Source organism: Octopus bimaculoides, chromosome 24, assembly GCF_046866305.1.
Source record: "Octopus bimaculoides isolate indiv1 chromosome 24, ASM4686630v1, whole genome shotgun sequence".
Taxonomy (NCBI): domain Eukaryota; kingdom Metazoa; phylum Mollusca; class Cephalopoda; order Octopoda; family Octopodidae; genus Octopus; species Octopus bimaculoides.
Genome location: NC_142951.1, coordinates 33,445,364 through 33,471,451, shown reverse-complemented (window position 1 = coordinate 33,471,451; position 26,088 = coordinate 33,445,364). Strand labels below are relative to the sequence as shown.

General features: G+C 36.8%; 1 protein-coding gene across 2 annotated transcripts; it reads right to left on the bottom strand.

Annotated features, from left to right (window-relative positions):
- Positions 1-3,684: 3,684 nt before the first annotated feature.
- LOC106876771 (serine/arginine-rich splicing factor 1) lies at positions 3,685-23,866 on the bottom strand. 2 transcript variants are annotated; one of them, XR_016238215.1, is made up of 6 exons: positions 23,521-23,866; positions 17,165-17,361; positions 14,550-14,710; positions 13,702-13,874; positions 11,568-13,057; positions 3,685-8,246 (listed from the first exon to the last, which is right to left on the bottom strand). XR_016238215.1 is itself a non-coding variant. In XM_014925459.3 (5 exons), exons 1-5 carry the CDS (start codon positions 23,527-23,529, stop codon positions 12,881-12,883), a joined length of 717 nt encoding a protein of 238 aa, XP_014780945.1. In that variant the 5' UTR covers positions 23,530-23,866; the 3' UTR covers positions 3,685-12,880. The 2 variants fall into 2 exon arrangements, 1 of the variants encoding a protein (XP_014780945.1); XM_014925459.3 differs by having other exon boundaries at positions 3,685-13,057.
- Positions 23,867-26,088: the final 2,222 nt, after the last annotated feature.

Genomic DNA, 26,088 nt, shown 5'->3' with positions numbered 1-26,088 from the left:
GCAATGGAAAACGAGAAATTCGGTTGACCAAACAACTGAATCTGCAATCAATGCTGACCAAGTATATATATATATATATATTATTCTTAAACAAGAATAATGTTATTGACAGTGACTTCAAAGTTTTGGCCAGTTAAGCCATTATTGGATGATGGCTTAACTGGTCAAAGCTTCAAAGTCACTGTCAATAACATTATTCTTGTCTAAACATAAATCAACCTGTAGCTTAATGTGAAATTTTAATTATGAGGTAGTCGATAGCTTCCGCTATCTGGGCGACCAAGTTAGTAGTGGGGGTGGGTGCGCTGAAAGTGTAGCTGCTAGAATAAGAATAGCCTGGGCAAAGTTTAGAGAGCTCTTACCCCTGCTGGCGACAAAGGGACTCTCACTCAGAGTAAAAGGCAGACTGTATGACGCATGCGTACGAACAACCATGCTACATGGCAGTGAAACATGGGCTGTAACTGCTGAGGACATACGTAAGCTCGCAAGGAATGAAGCCAGTATGCTCCTTTGGATGTGTAATGTCAATGTGAATACCCGTCAGAGTGTAAGTATCTTGAGAGAAAAGCTGAACATTAGAAGCATCAGTTGTGGCGTGCAAGAGAGACGATTGCGCTGGTATGGACATGTGGTGAGAATGGAGGAGGATAGCTGCGTGAAAAGTGCCACACCCTAACAGTTGAGGGAACCCGTGGAAGAGGTAGGCCCAGGAAGACCTGGGCTGAGGTGGTGAGGCAAGACCTTCGTACATTGGGCCTCACCGAGGCGATGACTACGGACCGAGACCTTTGGAAATGGGCTGTGCGTGAGAAGACCCGGCAAGCCAAGTAAGATCGTTGCCAGTGCCCCTGGACTGGTTCTTGTGCGGGTGGCACATGAGATGCACCATTTTGAGCGTGGCCGTTGCCAGTACCGCCTGACTGGCTCCTGTAGGATTTTCGAGCGAGATCGTTGCCAGTGCCCCTGGACTGGCTTGTGCGGGTGGCACATAAAAGACACCATTTCGAGCGTGGCCGTTTTCGTGCGGGTGACACGTAAAAGCACCCACTACACTCTCTGAGTGGTTGGCGTTAGGAAGGGCATCCAGCTGTAGAAACTCTGCCAAATCAGACTGGAGCCTGGTGTTGCCATCCGGTTTCACCAGTCCTCAGTCAAATCGTCCAACCCATGCTAGCATGGAAAGCGGACGTTAAACGATGATGATGATGATGATGAACTGATCATAAACATAAGCATTAATTTATATTATATGTGTATATATATATACATACATACATACATAGACGAGGGGGGGGCTGAAAAGTTCCTGGCTTTAAGGGTATCGCATAAGGCCTGGTTGGAGGCCCAACCTTCCCAGTTGTTTCACAAGGTTTAGAAAAACTGAAGGACAGCTGCAATAAGTGTGTGAATGTTAAATGGGAATATGGTGAATAAAATTATAATTAACTGATCCTCCTGTATTTTCTTTTAGCCAAAGCCAGGAACTTTAGACAACCCCTTGTATGTGTGTGTGTGTGTGTGTGTGTATATATATATATATATATATATATATATATATATACAGCCTGTACCTTGTGGGGCCGTTGGGTGACCTTTGCACCATTATCCGTTTTGCAGCTCCTACTGATGAATTTTCTTTCTCTCCCCCACCCCGCCCCCCCCTTTATCCTTACTAGACATGAATAGCCATGCAAATCCCTCTGCAGGAACCCCTCCACACACACACACACATCTCTCATAATAATTCCCTCATCTCCCTAGCATGAAGCCAACCCGCCACCACCACCACCACACACCCCAGGGATCATAGTCCTGCAAACTGCATGGTGACCCCAACAGTGAATGACATAAAAAAAAAAGCACCCAGTCCACTCTGTAAAGTGGTGGGCATTCAGAAAGGCATACTGCCATAGAAACCCATGCCAAAGCCAACATTTGAGCCAACTGGATCCTGTCAAACTATCCAACCTATACCAGCATAAAACAGACATTAATTAATAATGATATATATATAAGCAATGTTAATTCTCTAAATGAAGTATTAACAGTAACTGCACGATAAAGTGTAGTATATTGCCACTTAAGTGTGGCTGACCCCTAGGGGTGGATGTTACTGTTGCTTTTAGCCCCAGGAGGACATCTCCTCCAGCTGACACACACACACACACACATCCTTATTTATTATACAGACAACACTTGCACACATACAAAAACAAAAAAAAAAGGGATATGTATTGTTGAAATACATAGTCTGATCACAAAAGTATCAAGACTATTGCTATGGTAACGGAGCTAAAGTACGCAGAGTGAAGCCATTTGGCACAGATTGACCTTGAACTCTGTTGCACATGCACACCGAGTTACAACATTCTCGCTGACCTCTGTTGTCTATAAGCAGCGCTTTGTTTCCCTGGATGGTGGAATTCTGTTTGCACGACATACAATCCTTCATAACTTTTGTCTTGGGGAATTGTCACAAGATTTTTGCAAATCTGTGTTCTACACACGGGGGAAATCATATGACTATGCAAACTCGCCCCCCCCAAAAAAAAATTTAGGTGCATAATTTAAGGTCTATCTAGCTGTTATTTTTAGCGCATCTCATGATTAACTCATACCCACCTGCATATGATACCATTAACAAAGCTATGTATAGTATATATATATATCTGTTTAGAATACATTTCTAGCACTTTTTTAATTGATTGATTGATTGATTGACAGACAGAGTTATAGAGAGTTAGATAGAGAGAGAGAGAGAGTGATAAAGAGTTAGATAGATAGTGATATATAGACAGAGCAATGGATAGATAGAGAAACAGAGAGAGAGAAGTTATTTTTGTATTACATATTAATTTTATCCACACACACGCACTAAACATTTTTATTAAAATAATTTCTGGTACACTATAACTCTCTGGCATGCCACAGCATGGCTGCAGTCAAAAATCTGAAACAACTAAAAGATTGTCAAAGACATAGACAGACAGACAGACGGACGGATGGACAGGCAGAGAGACATATAGTCAAGCAGACAGACAGACAGACAATGGTTGTGGAATTGAGAGGTTAGCTTTGCAACCACGTAGTTTCAGGTTCAGTCCCACTGTGCAGCACCTTGGACAAAGGACCTGCACTGCAGCCCACAGCCAGCCAATGGAGAATTTTTTTAGTAGATGGGAACTTGTTCTAGTCAATGGACTGTGGCCATGCTGGGGCACTGCCCAGAAAGGTTTAGTCAAATAGACAGACTCCAGTACTCATTCTCTCAGTTTCTTCTGCCAAACCACTCAGTTACAAGGATGTAAACAAACCAGCATCATATGGGGAGAGGGGAACAAACCCAAAGACACACACACATGACAGGCTTCCACACAGTTTCCATCTACCAAATTCGTTCACAAGACATTGGCCAGTCTGGGATTATGGGAGAAGACACTGGCCTCAGGTGCCTCACAGATCACATAGCTGGGAAGCCTCCCTTCTAACCACACAACCAAGCCTGCATCCAAGTACACCTTCGTTAATTTGATAATTAATTTGGCTAGTTTCAACAAAGAAAATTACCGAGAAAAGACAAGAGATCAAAAAGGGGGGGGGATGAAAAAAAAAATCTCATGCAGAAAAAAAAATGTAAAAAGAAAAAAACAGAAAAAATAAAACTAAAGAAAGATCAAAGAGTTTTTGTTATAAAATGGAGTTTTATTATGTCAGTTAGTTTGGATGGGAATGGGGTGGAGGGGGGTGGGGGACTGAAACAGGGACAAATGCTGGAATACTGGGAACGTGGTTAACCCTTAAGACAGCAGCGACAATCAACAAAACATACTACAACAAATAAAAATTTGTTTATTTCCAATTTAGACACAAGGCCAGCAGGTTTGAGGAAAGGAAAGGGTCGGTTAATACTATCAACCTCCCGTACTTTGACTGGTACTTTATTTTACCGATTCCCCCACCACCAACCGGAAGGGCGAAAGGCAAAGTTGACTTCAGGCAGGGTTTGAACTCAGAACGTTAAGCGAGCAAGCCAGAAGAAATACCACAAGGCATTTTTGGTTTGTCTAAAGCTCTAACAATTCTGGCAGTTACCCCCTGCCGTTCTTGAAGGAAAACTTAACAACATATGATATTGGTTTCGAATTTTGATACGAGGCCAGAAATTTCAAGGGGGGGGGGGCTAAGTCGATTACATCAACCCCCAGTATGCAACTGGTACTTATTTTACTGACCCCGAAAGGGCGAAAGGCAAAGTCGACCTCGGTGGAATTTGAACTCAGAACGTAAAGAGAGATGAAATGCTGATAAGCATTTTGCCCAACATGCTAACGATCCTGCCAGCTCCACCACCTTTTAATAACATGTAATATTAATCAAACATTAATTAGATGAATGCAAAGCATAATTAAAACAAGAGAAGGATAAAAAAAAAAAGAAAAAAAGAGACGACAGCGAAAACCTGAAAAGCAAAACACTCTGTTATTACATTTATATATATTTATATTTTCACATTAAATCTGCTAGAAAAAGGAATCATATAGAAAAAGAATCACATTGATAGGATGGTGGTGGGAAGGGGGTTTAAAAAAAAAAAGCAATGAATATTTTTAATTTATTACACTGGATGAATTTTCAAAAAAAAAAAAAAAAATCAGTAAGTGGACAAAATAGAAAAAATCTGCAAAAACTAAAGATAAAAAAATAATTAAAGAGACATTACTTTTCTGCTCTAACAACTTAATTTTGATTAAAACAAAAAAAAAAACAAGGATAATAAGAAAAAATATGAAATTATTAAAATTAAAATAGCATTTATATATAGAGAGAGAGATGAGTAGATGTCAAAATTTAAAACATTCAACCGTAATATTAAATTTTAAAAATATGTAGTAGTAGTAGTAGTAGTAGTAGTAATAGTTGTAGTAGTAATAATAGTAATGGAGAGGAAAAAAAAGTATACTAGTTATAATTTACCGGTTTTAAATCCAGCAGGTATCCTAGTGTTATCGACGAAGAAGCCAGTGCCTTGTGATAGCCTATCCTCCCTGTTGTCTGCGAACAAGCTTAGAATCTCCCTTGAAAAAAATGTTCCTTATACTGAGGGGGGCCTTTAAATAATTGCTGTAATGTTTAATTTTGTCTTTTTTTTTGTTGTTTTGTTTGTTTTTTTGTTGTTGTTGTCTCCTGTCTCGCTTTGCTTGTCTGTTTTTTTAATATTTTTTTTATTGTTGTTGTTGCTGTTACTGTTATTTTTGTATGTTTGCTTAGCTTGCGGTCCGAATGAAATTCCAATTTTTCCTTCCTTCCTTTTCCTGACCAAGAGGGGAAAATTAATTTTACAATTATATATATATATATATAAATATATATATATATTTTTAAAAAAACAGAAAAGATGGGGAGACAGACAAGATGTTACATTCCTTAGCAGTTGAAAGAGAATCCTTCCAAATGGTGTCTCTAGTTTTCCTGGTGTTATTGGAGACAGAGACAGACAGGACAGGTGAGCCTCGATGGTGCCAGCCAACCAAGACACCATCAAGGTTAGCAGATATTTTTATCCTTGTAAAAAGAAATAAAAATCCTCGTCAGAATCGTCCAAAGGGATTTTATTCAATGCCTAGGATCCACTTTCATGATAGTTTAAGAATTCCTTTCCTGTTATAGAATCCAAATAGAACCAAGAAATATAGTTTAAGAATTCCTTTCCTGTTATAGAATCCAAATAGAACCAAGAAATATAGTTTAAGAATTCCTTTCCTGTTATAGAATCCAAGTAGAATGAAGAAATAAGATGACCATAGGGACGGGGAGAAAAGTTAATTTTTCAAAATGGTGTTCTGCACTGAATCAGTAAATTGAAATTTCATTGAGTCTTAGTTCACTATCACTCTTTTAAATCAAGTTCAACGTCCACCCCTTTCATACACCAAATCATTTCCACTGACCATTGTTTGTTTAGCTATTCTGTCCTTTATATCGGACCAATGCAGGTTCAACAATAAAGGGTTTAACATAAAAACAACCTAAAAACAAGAGATAAACCATGAAAACAAAGCGAAGCCTTAAACTTTACAAATCTGGTCTGTGTACCTCAATTCATTGTTATTTTCTGTTAAATCTGAACAAAATTAAAAGCCACGATCTACAGTAACCCAACAGAGAAATTTCTAAAGGTGGCAGCAGTCAAATTTAGAGTTACTTTCGTAACAAATTATCTGTCTTCATTCTAAAACCAGTGAAGAACTTTCCAATTACATCTAAGCAAAATGTATGGATTAAATCCCATCATGGGAAGACTTTCTTTTTGGTTTTGATTTTGTATCCCTTTCCAAAAGGATAATACACTTTGATATCGCACCTTATATTGATAGCTATAATGATGCACCTCCCCTCTATGCAGATCACACACACACACACACCTGAAAATCAGGTAGACTGGATCAATCAGTAGAAACTGCATAGAGATACAGATGGAACGAGGTGAGCTATAAAAATAATACCAACACACAAGAGGATTTGAACAATAATAAATGACCGGTCTTTCTCCCAACATGCAAGTGTGTGCCTAATTAATTGTTATGGTGACTCTGATAAAACTGAGGAACAAGTATGACAACAAAGATACAAAAAGACTTCTCGGCTGATAGACTATCCTCTCAGCCAACTAGGAAACTTTCAGGAAGGGGAAAAAAATCTAACCCGTAAGACATGCATCACTGTTTAATCAAGATTTCATTTCAGATTTTTGTAATTTAAAATATTAAACACTTGAACAGCTCCACTCGCTATTTTCCCAATTAAAAATCTTAACACTTTCACATTGCCAACTCTATAAGAAATCAATGATTCAAATTCTCTAAGACTAATTTAGCAGCTCTTAACAGATCAAAGAAGAAAAAAAACCGATTCTCTGCCCCCTGCCCCCAACAAGAGCAGCTTTTGAACTTACGTAACGGACTCAGTGGCAAAATACATTAACAGTAACACTAATTACTAAACGAAGAAACTCCCAAAAAGAAGGAGTAACAAGCTACTAGCAACAGTCAAATTATCTTTGCATTTTACAACAAAAGCTATCAAATGCCTTTCATTATATCTAACCAGACAATACAAACACACACACCAAAGATTAGCTATCACTTGCATGCAAAAATACTATCTAAGCACCAAATAATTCTACAAGAGAGATTCATTCTATAAGCTGGAAAAGGCAGCAGCTAGACCAAAGATTTCACTATTTTTAAACTTGCCCCCTAATTCTAAAAACTAGTCTTTTCAATAATAAACCCTATTACAGAACAATTTGTTTTTCTCAAACTCTCCCCTTAAAACATTCTCCTTTGAAATTTTATTTTCCATAGAAATTACTTGCAGGAGTTCCGTTAAAGATTATAATTATTTATATCATTTAATATTTATATTTATAGGTTTTGTTTTTCCTTTCCTTCCATCGATTCCACCTTTTTTTTCATTGAAAGCAATCCGTTAAATTATGAAAAATTCCAATTACAGGTTAAATCCATTATTCTGTTAAAAGAAATCCAAGAAAAGCAGATGAAAAATTCCTGTAGGAAGTATTTTACCAGAAGTGAATTTAATCCGATTTTTGCCTCGTTTATATTTGTTTTTTTTTTTACATAGATTTTTTTTCCTCCTTTTTAAAATTAATTCGATATATTTGCCTCATTTTGCTTTCCAATAAAAAAAAATGGTATATCCTTCGTTATCCTGAATCTGGTGGTACAAGTGATTAAGACATAGTTTAAAAAATATAATATACATATATATATATATATACATATATATATATATATATACATATATATATATATATATAGCCATTTGGCTTTACATTCTTTCTCCTTCCTTTCTCCTGATATTTTTTTTTTCCTTAGCTTGATTTGACTTTTTTTTGTTGTTGTTCTGATTTTGAAATTTGCCAATTTCTCAATGCAAAAAAAAAAAAAAAATTTTTTTTTTTTTTTTTTTGCATTATTTAAACGGCTGAAATATATTAATTAAGTCATCCTTAATAAATCCTTTCCTGCATTTGTGTATTTTTGTTTTTTGTTTTTTTTTTTGTTCTTTTCCGGAGAGAAAACAACAAACATGACTAAATCTCCTGTGCTCTCTTTCGTTATAGATATTTTTTTTTTCCTCACCCTCCACCCAGGTTCCTAGGATCCTGTCTCCAGACAATGAATGCTCCTAGCTTCCAATCCATCCTTTAAGTATTTAACCTTTAGAAGTACATGAAAAAAAAAAAGGAAGAATACCATTAGATACACCTCGCCGACACCATCAGAATTATGGAACTGACTAAATAATAATAATAATATCATTATTATTATTATTATTATTATTATTATTATATCATTATTAATATTACTTTTTAAATACAAATGTTATGAAATCAACAAAGATTATATATCTTTATATCATTCATGGAATAAAACTACAAGAGAAGACAATTTTTGTGTTCAAATTATGCAGTTAAAAGTAAGAAAATAAAAAAAGCAACATCAAGACTCAACAACATGGTAAGAGGTAGTGTATGCAATAATAATAATAGAATGGAGGGGCTTAATTTATGAGACACAGAGAGAGAGAGAGCATAATAGAAGGAGGAGGAAGAAAATATTTTTTAAAGAACAAAAAAAAAAAAAGCATTAACTCTTTCAGAGTTGAAAATAGACGAAGCTAGTAATTATTTTTTTTTCTGATATACATAAATATACATAATGCCATGAGGAGGGGGAGATTTGGGACTGGAGCTGATCAAAAGAAACACGCCACCAACATCCCCTACAGCTGTTTCACTCACACAAACAGAGGCCAAAAGAAGAAAGACAGAAATGCATAATCTAAATATAAAGCAACAATTTAGTCCAGGGTTACATTGATTCTATTTTCCAGGTAGACATGAAGGTCAGTAAAATAATGTGGATGTTTTTACATAGGTGTAAATGTATGTATTAGGTGGTCATAGGAAATTTCACTATAAGCATTTTTGCCGTAAAAAAAACAAATTAATAGCAAAAATAAAGATTAGCTGTTTTCTTAAAATGGCAACTTCATCAACTAACCTACCAATTAGAGAAAGGTAATTTTCTCTTAATTATGGGGAAATTTCCTACAGCGAAATTTCCCATGGCAAAAAATGTTTGCGGTGAATTTTCCAGATGCGGTATTATGTATATATTATCTATAAGAGAGCAGTTAAATACACATAGCCAAAACTATATGAAACAACAGGCATAAATGGGAGCCTCTATGTAGTTTTGCAGCCCTCTAGAAATGGGAGTCAAACTGCACTCCTACCTACCACATTATACAAAGCAAAAGACGACAGAGGACAACATTGTCCAAGCTGTACAAAAAGGAGAGAGAGTCATGGATGGAGTGACATCTTTGTTGGGACTGAATTGAAGCTAAAAATAAAAACTAAAACCTTTAATCCTTAATGACACTGAGTGAGTGTAATATAACTATACTTTATGTATATAGCTAGGCTGTTAACAAGAATATAAAATACAAGGACACACAGACACACGCAGAGAAACTGGAGATCTACCAAAGGTGGCAGGAGAGAGACTCCTGGTGTGTTGTTGTGAATTGCATTTCAGCTGTGGCCATTCAAAGAAGTAAATTTATAAACTATTATTACATACCAGTCACGTCATTTATATCCATCTATCTACCTATATATATATATATATATATATATATATATATATATATATACACACACACACACACACACACACACACATATGTATACCTATATAAATATATATATATAAAGCTCTCAAAACTAATACTGTTTTAACATTAAAACAGGATTGTTATATGGAAAATATGAATGCAATTAAACTTTAAAAGGTTTCCTCTTTCCTACGTATGTGTGTGAGTGTGTGAGTTTACAATCATAGAAAATAGACAAAACTAAATAGTAGCATCTGTGTGATTATTATCATCATCATGTGTAAAAATTATAATATATTTCTGTGAAATATTTGGAACAGAAGAGCAGAGATATTGAAATAACAAACCTTATTTCTGGTCCACTACAACTTTGAAGTAGAATTGAAAATAAAATTTGGGGAAATGAAAAAGAACAGAGAGAGAAAAGAAATAACATTTGGTGGCTCCCAGTATTTGCATAGAAATGGGCGCACACTTAAAAGATATGTGATGTATATGTGTGTGTGTGTGTGTGTGTGTGTGTGTGTAATTAGAGAGACAGGTGAACTAGGAACAAAGAAATCTAGAATATAATTATTTTGTTTTTATAAATTTGAATTACAAAGAAATAGAAAGAGACATTCAGAAGAATGGCGAAGATTGTACTCAGAAGACATTACTTTGCCAGTCCATTAAGTATGAAGTGTCTGCAACCACTAACAACGACAACAACAACTTCAAACTTGCCAGTGTTGAAAGAAAAGAGAAGGGAATCTCAAGGTTATGCAGTAGGATTTCCTTTTTTGCTAACCAACAGAAATGACCCCTATAGAGAGTATTATTATTATTATTATTATTATTATCATAATTATTATTATTATTATTATTAACATCATTGTATATTACTGTATAGGAAGAAAGAATGAAAATAATTACTACATTCAGGACCAATAGATGCAGAAGAAGAACACTATTTTCAAAAGAAAAAAAGAGGGATGGTGAGTCAACACCATATATGGTAAAAAAAAAACAAACCTACATGTTCTTTTCTTCCAAATATGGCTAAATTCGCATTTTGGATGTGTGTCTCGTGTTCTTAGAGTCTATGTATACAGTGGTGTGAAGAGTTCAGGGCATTCATTAACAAATGAGGTTAGACAGTAAAAAGAAACTACCAAATGACTAGAAGTGTTTATACATAGAGAAAGAGGAGTGTGTGTGTGTGTGTGTGTGTGTGTGTGTGTATAATGTTATGTAACTGTATAGGATTATTCTAACTGAAGGTCATTTTGTTTTGTTTGTTCTTCAGTGGAACAGAACAAGAAAAGATGACAGAAGCAGAACCAAACAGTAAATGGAAAGAAAATGTGTTGCTCTCTCCCCCTCATAGATTTGACAAAGCTCTTTGTTTCTTTTCTTTTTTTTTTGTCAACACCACAAAATCTCACAAAGAACAAAAAAAAACTGTCCTTTCGAATATAACCTTTTAAATAAAATATTAACTTTTAATTAATGTAATTAAAAATAATTCAAGTTACTTAAAATTAAGGAAACTTTTTTTTTAATGCAAAATACTGCAAGTAGCAATTTTATTTTTTTTTAAACACGTGTATATGTATATTTTTGTGAGTGTGTGTGTGTGTGTGTGTGTGTGTGTGTGTGTGTGTGTGTATTGGTCATATGTATAGGCAGTGTATGTGTGTGTATGTACATATAGATAGATTAATGTTTTATATTGTTCGTATGTTTTTTGTTATGTATATTTTTTTAAAATCCTAATTAATAAAAATTCTAAGGAATAATGGAAGAAAAATTAATAACAGAAAAAGTTAAAATTTTTTTTAAAGAAATTTTGAAAGGACTACACAGATGCATACCAGTTCATTGTTTGGGTTTTTGTACTTTTTGTAGTTTGTTGTTTTGTTTACACATTTTTTTATAGATATACATATAATTTCATTTTTTTTTTTTTTTTTGTGGCATTGGAAATCTTCTTGGAGCAATATTCCGCTGAATGAGAGAGAGAGAGAGAGTGAGAGAGAGAGAGGAAACAGCAGTTAATGTGGTGTGTGTCCGTAAATCAATGATCTGGACGGCTCTGTGAGTGTGTGTGGGAGGTAGGTAGGTAGGTAGGTAGGTAGGTAGGTAGATTCCCTTGCAGCTCCACAGTAACTGTGAGTACCAACACACAGGATCTAGGAAAGAGGAGCACAATAGACAATCATTAAAGCATAGAGAAACAACCCCCCCCCCCCCAGCTGGAAGAGGAAAATGGTAAAATAGGGAGGATGGAGGGTGAGGGTGAGAGAGAGAGAGAGAGACGAGACGAGAAGAGTAGTAGAAGAAATGGCAGAGAAAAGGAAAAGATGTGATATTGAAAGCAAGGTCAAGTCAAAAAATACATTGCAATAGCTTCGACTATATATATACACACACACACACACACACACACACACACACACACACATACATACATACACACATAGATACATACACACATCCTATGTATATGACAAGCTATACACACTTCTGACACACAACATGTATATAGTTATGTTTTTTTATACCACGAAGTAAAGCAGAAATGCGTGTGTATGTATGTATAGAAATATACACACACACATGGGTATACGTATATATTATCAAATTCTAATGAAGCATTTCACCAAACTTTTATTAGGGGTGAGACCCAAATAATTTTTTTTCTGTTATTTTTCTACAAAAAGAACTTCTTAAAGAAAAAAATTTGAAAACAAAAAAATGAAGGGGAGGGGAAAGATTATTATTATTATAATTATTGTTGTTGTTGTGGTTATAATCACAAATTATTTCATTCAATGCTAAATTGTAATGTGAAATCATTAAAAAGTACAAAGAAATTTGTTGTGAAAAAGTCATAACAAAGGGTAGGGAAAAAGCTGAAAAGAAAGGACAAAGGAGTTCAAAGATTACAAAGCTAAGTTCCAATTATCTTAATCTAAAGATTGGCCCCCACCACCCACCCCATCCCTACTTTCAATGCCCAGTCCTTAATCCATCCACACACCAGATTTGATGAAAAATGTGACAACTAAACAATGAGAAATGGAAGAGAAGAGAAAAGAAAATGTAGTGTCGTATCCATTGGAGCCATACTTGACCCATACACACAGACAGATTAATAAAAGGGAAAAAAATGGTTTGTTTCAGTTCAGAATGGTGATCTGGAACGAGAGTAGGATGTGGAGAGAGATGAGGGTGAGCGAGAGCGCAGCCTCATTGGTGTGTAGCGTGGCGAATCTCGAGTGCGTCGTGGAGAATAGCTTCTGCTTCTGGAACGGGAAGGTCCTCGGTAGTCTTGTTTCACACGGACGTAGGCTTGTTCACCCTGGGGTAAATGAATAAATATTTTTATCAAGTGAGAGTGACACAGAGATAAAATACAGAAGAGAGAGATAGAGAGACCAATTGGAAGGTAGGGAAATATATATACACACACATTCATACACATATATACATACATACATACATAGATGGGTGGGCCAGAAGTCACAGGGGAGTTTAAAAGTTTAATAAATTTGTTTTAATTACATTTTTTATGTGTAATTCACAAAATGTGACTTTACTCTTAATGTGCATATATTTCATATATATATATATATATATATATACACGACGGGTTTCTTTCAGTTTCCATCTACCAAATCCACTCACAAAGCTTTGGTCGGCCCGAGGCTATGGTAGAATGCACTTGCCCAAGGTGCCATGCAGTAGGACTGAACCCGGAACCTTCGCCTAGGCATTTGACTGCAGCCATGCTGGAGCATCACCATAGATATATATGTATAGATATATATATTTTCATTTTTCTGTTTCAGTCATTTGACTCTGGCCATGCTGGGGCACCACCTTGAAGGACTTTTAGTCAAATGAATCTACTCCAGTACTTTATTGTCAAACTGCTAAGTTACACGGGTGTAATAATAATAATAATAATAATAATAATAATAATAATAATAATAAATAGTTTACCTCATGAGATCGGAATTTAGATTCATTCAGGTACTTCACAGCATACCGCATGTCTTCATATCTCAGAAATTCCACCATTCCAGAGCCATCGTTGAAAACATCTGCATAGCAGACATCACCAGCTTCACGCATATGATCCTTCAAGTCCTGCCAGCTGCCAGATTTTGGTAAACCTTAAATAAACAATTATTTTTAGGGGTTTTTTTTTTTGTTTTATTTTTAATAACAGGCTATACAATATCTTTCCTTATTTTAATATTTTAATTACAATTCATTTCATCATTATCAAAGTTTATAGGAGGTCAAACTTCACATATAGAACCTAGGAAGATTTTTTTTTTTCATTTTTAAACATACCTGTGTCCAGCGTCGCCTTCCTGGCACTTGTGCCGGCGGCACATGTAAAGACATTTGAGTGAGATCGTTGCCAGTGCCGCTGCACTGGCTCCTGTGCAGGTGGCACGTAAAATACATCATTTTGAGCGTGGCCATTGCCAGTACCACCTGACTGGCCCTCGTGCCGGTGACACGTAAAAGCACCCACTACACTCTCTGAGTGGTTGGCGTTAGGAAGGGCATCCAGCTGTAGAAACTCTGCCAGATCAGATTGGAGCCTGGTGTAGCCACCTGGTTCACCAGTCCTCAGTCAAATCGTCCAACCCATGCTAGCATGGAAAGCGGACGTTAAGCGATGATGATGATGATGATTTGACGGGGCGGAGAGGGGGGGGGGGGGTTAAAAAATAAGCCCGTCACCAAATAAAGTGACAATGCAGGGAGTTGTAAGTAATCCAAATTTAGGGCCTCGGCTTTAAGAAAATCGGTTAATTAACAAAAGGGTCACTTACCTGACACAAACACTCTGTACTGGGAGCGACGCGAAGGGGGTCCACCTTTTCCGCGACCTCGGCCCCTTCCACCAGGTCCAGTTCCACGTGGAAATTCAACTCTCAACTTGTAGTTGTCATAGTTGTAGCCATTTCTTTCCCGTACCGCATCTTCAGCATCCCTAGATGATGAATACATATAAAGACAACAGACTATTAACAAGGAAGAATCATAAAATACAAAAATGTATCTAAAACAAGCCATGTCCGACCCATGCCAGCATGGAAAAGTTGATGTTTAAATGACGATGATCCAATCCATGCCAGCATGGACAACAGACATTAAATGGTAATGATGGTGATGATGATAAACAGAATGTTTATAGATCATAGAATCAGAGTAGACTCAAGCAGGATGGTATCAAAAGGGTTGACCCTTTAGTTACTATATTTCTATTGAAATACACTGCTTCTTGTTTCAAAATAAACCTTGACAAATTCGGTAAAATAACTTTAAACAGGAAGTTTGTATGACCCAACAATTCAGAGAACACCATTGTGCTCCTATGTCTGTTTTGCTACAATCTCTATGGTCTGATGCCCTTCCTAACACCAACCACTTCACTGGGACTAGTGAGGTCATCAACTCGCAAGACCCACCCCCAACTAAGCTGGGCATGGTATTGAGAAAGTTGGCTTTATGCCAGGTGATGAGAGGTTAACTTTTCAGCACTTAAACCAGTCATATCCATCTAAAGTATTCTGGGGTTTTTTTTTTGGTTCAAACAAGCCAGATTTAGCCTCTCTTAATTACTTTACATTGTGATCTAGTACTTATTCTATCGGTCTCTCTTGCCAAACCACTAGGTCACTGGGACGTAAACATACCAACATCAGTTGTTAAGCGATGGTAGGGTGACAAACACAGACACACAAATACACACACACACATATATATACACATACAATGGGCTTCTTTCAGTTTCCATCAACCAAATCCACTCACAAAGCTTTGGTCGGCCCAAGGCTATAGTAGAAGATACTTACCCAAGGAACCATGTGGTTGGGAATCAAGCTACTTACCACACAGCCACTCCTGTGCCTTCTTACCCCACAGCCACTCCTACATATATATATATATATATATATATATATATATATATTATATACACACACACACACACATATATAATTTGAAACTAAACTCTCTATGCAGTAAGACAACCTACCTACATTGTGTGTACATATATACAGCCAAGAATGTTAAGTGATAAAGAGAAAAAGGTTTTCCAAATGACATCTGATCTGTTTTTCAGATAACAGTGGAGGCTCAAGTTTCACTAAATTAAGGATGGGCGGAGATTTATTAACAAGGTTGCCTCCAGGCACAGACGTACGTAACAAAAGTCGGTTCAGTAAGTGTTTCCAGCAAAAGACAATTGCAGTGATAAAATAATGTGTTTGCAGAGAAATCAGCAGCAAACAACATTATAAGATCAGAAATCTCTCAATGATGGAAATGAAGATATCATGATAAGGATCCAAACGCAGACAGAGCACCTCAAATGGAGAATGAGACGATATCGAGAGAGGGAGAGATTCTAAGACACAACAAGAGGGGGAGAGAGAGAGAGAGAGACGGAGGGAGCAACGAAACTCAATTATCAGGTACACAGGTTGGGAATGGAATATTACAAATGGTAGGGTTGGGGCAGTAACTTTGAAGGTGGCCAGTTAACCCTTTTGTTACTGATATTTCTAACAAAATAAACAGGCGTATGAGTGGCTGTGAGGTAAGTAGCTTGCTTACCAACCACATGGCTCTGGGTTCAGTCCCACTACGTGGCACCTTGGGCAAGTGTCTTCTACTATAGCCTCGGGCCAACCAAAGCCTTGTGAGTGGATTTGGTAGACGGAAACTGAAAGAAGCCCATCGTATATATGTATACATATATATATATATGTGTGTGTGTGTGTGTTTGTGTTTGTCCCCCCAACATCGCTTGACAACTGATGCTGGTGTGTTTACGTCCCCGTAACTTAGTGGTTCGGCAAAAGAGGCCGATAGAATAAGTACTAGGCTTACAAAGAATAAGTCCTGGGGGTCGATTTGTTCGACAAAAAGGCGGTGCTCCAGTATGGCCGCAGTCAAATGACTGAAACAAGTAAAAGAGTAAAGAGAGATGATATGATTCAATAATCAGAAAAGGTAATCGTGATGGATATATTGGGCTTCATATATTTGTAACCCCAGCAGCATGTTGATGGTGTGTGCTATTGTTTAGAAACAGGACTTATAATGGCAATGATGAGAAAGACAGCATCTCCTTATCTGAGGAGTTTTAGTTTAGCCCCAGTCAACACTGAATAAGAATACTCATCATCAAAAGCTTTCCAGATGTGACCATCCCTTACTGATTCAGCTATCTACAGGCAGTAGCAGTAGGAAGTAGCACATCAATATAAGGAGTCACCTTTAAACCAGAGGGCCTACTCCGAGTACTTGGACAGTGGTGGTCATGGTGGTGGCAAAGGTGATAGTGACGGTGGTAGTGTTGAACCATGCAATGGTCTGATGGTCAAGCAGAAGAAAAAAAAAAGAAGAAACCCCACAAAGAAACACAGTAACAACATACCTGGGGTCTTCAAATTCCACAAAAGCAAATGGTGGTCCTCTCCTGGTTTTCAGGTCCACAAAGGTTATCCTGCCAAATTTGTAGAAGAGATCTTCAATATCTCTGGCACGAATATCAGGGGGAAGGTTGCCAACGTAGATCCGGTTCTCACCTCCTCGGTAAGACACAGAATTGCCGCCAAATCCAGATTCTTGTTGCTAAACAAAGAAACAAATATATATACAAATTTAAATATGTATCATTAACATTAATAATAATAATAATAATAATAATAATAATAATAGTGTGGCTAGCAAGTTTAGGCTGTTGCCAGTACCACCTGACTGGCCTTTGTGCCGGTGGCACGTAAAAGCACCCACTACACTCTCTGAGTGGTTGGCTTTAGGAAGGGCATCCAGCTGTAGAAACTCTGCCAAATCAGATTGGAGCCTGGTGTTGCCATCTGGTCTCACCAGTCCTCAGTCAAATCGTCCAACCCATGCTAGCATGGAAAGCAGACATTAAACGATGATGATGATCTCAAAGATAATGGAGGTATTCTTCAATATCTTAAATTCCTTTTTTCTCTTCAATGATCCCTGGTATAGCTTCAACAGGGCCAGATTCAGTGGAGAGCTACACTCTTGTTTTGCTCACCATTGAGTGAAAACAATGTTGTTGTGCCCGAGATCTCAGCAAAAATTACAATCATGTCTGGAATGCAAATCTCTTATCAAAACTTCCTGCCTAATAAACTCCACCTATCTCTTATCTTCTTCATTGACAAGTTTACTATCTGGCTGACTGCCACCGCCATGGCATAAGTTGATGGAGGTCTTTCTTGCTGACCCACTTTTGATTATCTCTAATGTTCCCCAGGATTTGGTTTCCCCACCTCGTACACACACACACGCACAACACAAACACAATCTTCGAAACATCAATGACCTACTTGCTACCGACATCCAACAATGCCCACACTTATGCAGATAACACGATTCTTCATTCTTCTCTAACATTCCCCAACCATGCACCAACCACACACAACCTACACATCACACACTAAGCCTGCATCAACCACGAGACAATCCTTCAGTGGGGGGGTGGGAATAACTTTGTTTCTTTTAACAGAAAAAAAAAAAGCACTGCGCACATCAAGAAAACACCACCACAATACACCCCACCCCGCCTCCCATTAAATACAAACAGCACTCAGTAACAGTCCTCCTAGTCACTCTAAATCAGAGGTTCTCAACCAGGGTCCACAAGAGCCTTGAAGGGTCCACATAGGGTTTTGTGTTTAAAATTCATGCGCACGCCTGACTGGCCTTGTAGGGTTTTCGAGCGAGATCGTTGCCAGTGCCCCTGGACTGGCTCTTGTGCGGGTGGCACATAAAAGACGCCATTTCGAGCAAGTGTCTTATACTATAGCCTCAGGCCGACCAAAGCCTTGTGAGTAGATTTGGTAGACGGAAACTGAAAGACCATCGTGTATGTATGTGCGTATCTGTGTGTCCCACCCATTTCTGCTTGACAATTGATGTTAGCGTTTGCGTCCCCGTAACTTGGAGGTTGGGCAAAAGAGATCGATAAAATAAGTCGATTCATTTGACTAAAAATCAAGGCAACACAGATGTTATAACATCTGCGTTTAACTCCATTTATTTATTTATTTACTTATATATATATGCGGCCGCGGACTTCTTCCAGTTTCCGTCTACCAAATCCACTCAGAAGAATTTGGTCGGCCCGAAGCTATAGTAGAAGAAACTAACCTAAAGTGCCATATAGTGAAACGGAACCCGGAACTATGTGGTTTGTGGTAGTGAAATATACATCATCATCATCCTCAGTCAGATAAATATGGAATGACTCTCCGGGCCGCCGTCGCCCCATGTCCGCCCCCACCGAAGATTTGACGATCAAATGTCACATTCCGTTTAACCGTGTCTTAAAAGTCCTAAACCGTTAGTAATAAATTATCTCCCTTCGTTTACTTACACACACACACACACATATACACGGATGCACACATACATTCACATATATACATACGTGTGCGCGCACACACGTTCACATATAGATTGGGCGCGCGCTGCACAGACATACATATATATACATGCATGCATGCGTACGCACATATTCACATATAGATGGGTACTACACACGAACACAAAATATTCACTTGTATACATAAGTACACACGCACACGTATACATACACACATGTACATTCACATATATATGGAAAGGGTCTACTAACATATACACGTACACATACATACACACACACATATATATATATATACACGGCGGAGGTGAAACATACATATATACATACATTCTCACCTATTGAATTTCTTGTAAAAGATGATAAAATTTATTCCTTACACAGCTATACCCATATTATTAATATATATATCGTGTGTGTGTGTGTGCGCGCTGAGAATAACTCTAATTTTGGCAGAAAACCAGTAATTTTAAGGGGAGGGGCAGTCGATCACCTCGATCCCCAGTGCTCCACTGGTACTTATTTCAATCTAACTTTACGTTCCGAGTTCCCCGCCCACCGAGGCCCACTTTGTCTATCATCCTTTCCCGATCGAGATAAAGTATGTACAATCTGAATGCCAGAGTTGATGGCTTCGACTAAGCCACATCCACTGCTGGCCTTGAGGAGCCAAAATTTGAAACCAATAATAATAATAATAATAATGGTTTCAAATTTTGCCACCACAAGGGCAGCAATTTTGGTGGGGGAGGGGATGTATCGATTACATCAACTGGTATTTAATTTATCGATGCCCCCCCCCCCCCCCGCCGAAAGGATGAAAGGCAAAGTCAACCCTCGGCGGGATTTAAATTCAGAACGTAGCGATGGGCGAAATACTGCTAAGAATTTAATCCCCCGGCGTGCTAACGATTCTGCCAGCAGGCCGCCATAATAATAATAATAATAATAATAATAATAATAATAATAATAATAATAATATGCTAATCTTGGCATTTAGCGAATATATAAATCGTAATTCTCACCCCGCCACCCTCCATTTCCAAAACAAAAGTATGTTGTCTTTGGTTCTTGAAGTTATTTACCGATGCAACAATTAGATCTTCGATTCCACCACCATCACAAACAAACCGCCTGATTTATAAGCAAAGAAAATTATAAATAATATCGGGTTATCAGAAACCCAGGTTTTGATTTTTCTCCCAAGTAACTTCCTGAGTTCTGAGTCTTACTAAATCTGAGAGATCCCGTGACACCATTTCGCTGCTTCTTCGCAACTAAGGAAACTACACGTCGTTCAAAATGGTTAATGCTTTTGAGGAAAGCAATGAATCCCACGAATTATTCATCCCTTATTATTCCAATAACCAAAAGTGGGAGTCTTTTCCCACTTTTCTTTGGTCAAAACTAACCATTAATTTACATCGCGACAATCGTTTCATACGTGTGTGTGTGTGTGTGTGTGTATGTATGTATACACACACACACACGACATTAATGTATGTATACCCACATATACACATACATTTACGTTGAATCCAACGGTCAGCCTTCGACTTTTTCTATCTAAAGGGTTTTTTTTTAACAATATTTAAATGCAATCATTTATAGCTTTATCTACTTCGAGTTCCAGTTTAAACACACACACACATACATACTTCGGATTTCGTTTAGATACAAAATCCAAGAACCTGATCTCAACTGTTGGTTTATAAAACCCCTTAGAAACAAAACGCTAGCATCGATTCTCTAATTATTCTTCAGAATGGCATGAACATCACCACATCACCACACGCTCACGGCTTCTCCCTCAGAACATCACCACAACCACCAACTAAGCCAGAAAATTTAAAAACCATAAAAATATTTTAGTAAAAGACATTTCCAAGGAATTTCCATATTCCTTTCTTTGTCTATTTCCTCTATTCTCGAGATAATTTCGAAAATTATTTAGTCATTACAAAGAAAGCGAAAATTAAAATATCCAGAACCGATCATTTCGGTCTAAATTTGTTTATATAAATATATTTTTTTTAATTTCCGAAGATAATTACTGGGAGATAGGGTTTCAAATCCAACATAACGGATATTATTATTATTTGTTGAGGCGGTGTGGGGCTATAATTCTTTACTCTTCTTCTATAACCGCTACTATATACAAAGTCTAAAATACGTTTTGTTTTTAAAATAAACAAATAAAAAAACCATTTTCATAAAGACATGAAGAAAAAATAATTTTTTCCCTTCTTTTCATGGTGTTTTATAACCCGAAATTATGTAGGTTACCGTGTGTGTGTGTGTGTATATACGTATACAATATAGGTTATTTTGAGTGTGCTATTGTATATATACACACACAAAATAGTGCATATATATATATATATATATATATATATACAAACACATATATATACACACACACATATATATATACATACACACACAAGATCTTTAATGAAGATATATGTAGCTTAATTGTAGATCGACGAGTTAAATTCGTGTATGTATATATATATATATATATATATATATATAAGCCAGAAAACAATAGCCATTCAAATATAAACTTCGTTCTAATTATTAATGCTGCGCTTATATATATAATTATAACATATAGATGTGTGTGAGTGTATATATATATATATATACATATTTGTGAAATATAAAGAAAGATTTACTTTATTAAACGCTAGGAGAAAATAAATTACTTAATTCAATTAAACTAGGCGATCGGGGAGGAATTCAAGATGTTTTATCTACCTATTCCGGGGTGTGTTTGTATATAACCTAAATTCAGAAATTATTTTATATTAAGAATATATATGTATGTAGTATTTAGGAATATCAACGTAAGCAATTGGTATTAATACCATTATTTTATAATTATTATTATTACCATTATAATTAACATTCTGTGCCAAAATTGAAAAGAATTATTTATTATTATTATCATTATTATTAATTTTTCTTATTAATTAAATAGTTAGAAACTGAAAAACGCTGTGACTGAATATCACACACACAAAGCAGCCTTTATATATATATCGTAGGCCAAAAGGAGGGAACCATGAGCCTGCTAGAAACAGCAGCTCACCTATACTTATATTGACCCCTTAAACTCTAAAATCAAGTGACACCTAGTTGTCTTGGAAGAGGAGAAGAGTTCAAGAAATATTGGATAATGTTGACGTATTGTGTTAAAAAAATATATGTAACAGGATGGTCACAATTGGAACGCCTTTAAGAACTTCATTGATTGATCGATCGCTCAGAGCGGAACAAAGGTTTTATGAAGTCTTTTGATTATTTATACATAAAGTTTAAGTGTTTTTTTTTTGTTTGCTTTTAATTAGATATGCTAATTAGTATTTAATAAGACTAAACTTAATTCTTCATTTGGGAGTGACATTACAACAATCGCTTGTTCTTTAACCCCAGGTCAGCCTCTTCCCGACAACTCTTCGGTCATCGACCTTCTGATCAAAGGCATTCTACTCGTGACCGTCCCATTTAGAATTTGCTTTGGAGAAGTTTTTGTTAGTATTTCCCCCCCCCCCTTTTTTTTTTATCGTGGTGCATTAATGATTACATTAACCGATGTTTCTCTGACCTCAGGGAATATATATATATTTTTTAATTAGATGCTATATTCAACAAGAGCATCCGATCAATCGTCACATTCACTTTAAATAAAAGATACACCATAGTCAGTCATGCGTGACTATTATCGAAATATTTTAAGGCAAATCAGATTTGGGTGATGAAACCAGAATTCCGCCTATAAATGTAGTCATATAGATACATATATATACACACACATATATGTATAAATATACACACACACACACATATATATATATATATATGCACACATACGTCTATATACATATACACACACACAGATGTATATATATCCATACACGCATACATATATATTTACGCGCACACAAACGTATATATACATACACGCACACAACCATACGTATATATACATACACGTACACAACCATACGTATATATACATACACGTACACAACCATACGTATATATACACATACACGCACACAAACGTACATATACATACACGCACACAACCATACGTATATATACATACATATACATACACATACACACGTGTATATATGCACACACACACACACAATGAATAAGCATATATATATACATTTATATACATGAAAATGCTGTCTCCTTCTGCAGCAAACTATTCACGTATTTAAAATGAAAGCAATTATATCGAAGCACACAACCGAACAGACATTATGACTGTTAATATCATAATAATTAACAATTACCAAAACGCACAGGGATCGTTGATAGATTAAGAAAAAGATCAGTGATATACTTACGTAATTCATAATGGTTATTTTTGGAAAACTTTAAAAATTATTTCTGAAATAATTCAATTAATGTTTCTCAATTAATAAAACGACGAAGTAAATAATGTCTGGAAAAGTTTAAAGTGCTTTTCAGCTGAGCACAGATGGATGTAAATGGGGGATTATACGTGGATATGCATGGATGTTTAGCAATCTGTTTGGTTGTGTGTGTGTGTGGATGTATGTATTTGTATAATATTGCTTGAAGGGGTTTATTAGGAGAAGAGATGTTAAGAGAGAAAAGCTTGGAGATGTTAAAGTGTGAGAGAGAAATTAAATAGCAGAAAGTAAAATGGCGACGAAACAAAGGAGAAGTGAGAGAGAGAGAGAGATGCAGAGAATGAAAGAGAGAGAGAGAGAGGGGGAAGAGAGCTGGCTGGTCATGCGCACTGGAGGTAAAAAGGGGGAAAACGATACAGTGTGATGATGGTGGAGGACTTAGAGGGACGGGAGATAACGTTTGAGGATTTTTACGTTTGTGTGGGTGTGGATACAGATGCGTGTATATATATATTTATTTATATATGTGTGTGTGTGTCGATACATATATTTGTGTGTGTATATATATATATATATATATGTGTGTGTGTGTGTGTGTGGATACATATGTGTATGTATATATATATATATATATATCATCATTATCATTTAACGTCCGCTTTCCATGCTAGCATGGGTTGGACGATTTGATTGGGGATTGGCAAGCCAGAAGGATGCACCAGGCTCCAATCTGATTTGGCAGAGTTTCCACAGCTGGATGCCCTTCCTAACGCCAACTACTCCGAGAGTGTAGTAGGTGCTCTTACGTGTGTGTGTGGATACATATATGTGAGTATATATACATACATATATGTATACATATATATATATATATATATATGTGTGTGTGCATGTGAATGGCATCCGTGCCGGTGGCGCGTGAAAGCACCTATTACACTCCTGGAGTGCTTGGTGTAGGAAGGGTATCAGCCGTAGAAACCATACCAAATCAAACTGGAACCTGACGCAGCTCTCCAGCTGATCAGCTCCAGTCAAACAGTCTAACCCATGATCGGACGTTAAACGATGATGATGGTGATATATACGTATATATACATATATACATAATTTATATATATACGTACGTACATTTATACATATATATGCCTAGAGTAGAAAAGTATATAAGCTTACGAGATGGTCACGGTTGAAACGATTTTAAAAACAAGATAGGTATTTAGAACATTCGTTCATATATTTCCGCACAACCATACGAACAGATGCATTAATGAAACAAGATACTTTATTTTCCATGTTAGATATTGTTTTCTATTTCCGACGCTTAAATCGCAAGACAACACCAGAGATTTAGCTTCGCGCTGAGTTCAAGCAATACATACACACACACACACACACACGAGGGCGTACTGAAAAGTTCTTGGCTTTGGGTAAAAGAATATACAGGAGGATCAATTAATTATGATTTTATCCAGCATATTCCCCTCTTAGATTCACACACTTATTGCAGCAGTCCTTCAGTTTTCCTAAGCCCTTTACAAGAACTCGGTCGGTTGGGTATCCAGCCAGGCCTTTCGCAAGACTCTTAAAGCCAAGAACTTTTCGTATGTACTTGTGTACGTGGATAGGAGATTTTAGTTCGTGTGACAGTGATGCTAATCTCACAAGCACCGACAACAAAATTCAAGCGAAAGTGGAAAACGACGCCAACACATCATTAGGTTGGCTTATAATCCTCAGGCACGTTCTCTTGGTAACGGCATCAACAACAGACCATGTTCCGGCAGCGAACTGCATTGTGGGTTGATATAAGCTACTGTAGAATGCCTTAGCGACAGCCAATCAGAAGACAAGTTTGAGCGAATCAGACACGACCGTTGAGCGTTGATGGTTACCGCTGCAGACATTAATAATTTTGATGTCGTGGTGTAAATTTTTATGTTTATGATTTATCATATAAAAATATTTTATCATTGTACGGATCTCGTTATACCTGCTATATGTTTAAATAGCTGGCCTTCAGTCACATGTGCGCGTTTATTGATACAAGCAATAGACACGCGTTTATGTAGCATATGTTTCGTTTTTTTGTTCTACACAGATCTTATATTCTGCTGTAATATGTCAAATTACTAGGGTCTTTCTGATTTGGCGGGCGCCCGCCAAATCAGAAAGATCCTTTTTTTTTTTTTTTTTTCGTGTTGGGGAACAGATGGTAGTCAGATGGGGGGCCCAATCAAGAGACTAGAGGGACTGATCAACCAGTTCAAAGCTACAGTTACGCACAGCAACCATTGAAATCGGTGTTGATGTGTTTATGTCCCCGTAACTTAGCGTTTCGGTATAAGATACCGATAGAATAAGTACCTGTCTTAAAAAAAAAAAAAAAAAGAGGAAGTAAAAGCACTGGCGTCGATCCATTCCACTACAAAATTCTTCGAGACGGTGCCCCAGCATGGCCGCAGTCTAATGATTGAAACAAGTAAAAATTTCAAGATATATATCCATATTCATAAACAACACATACAGACATATGCATAT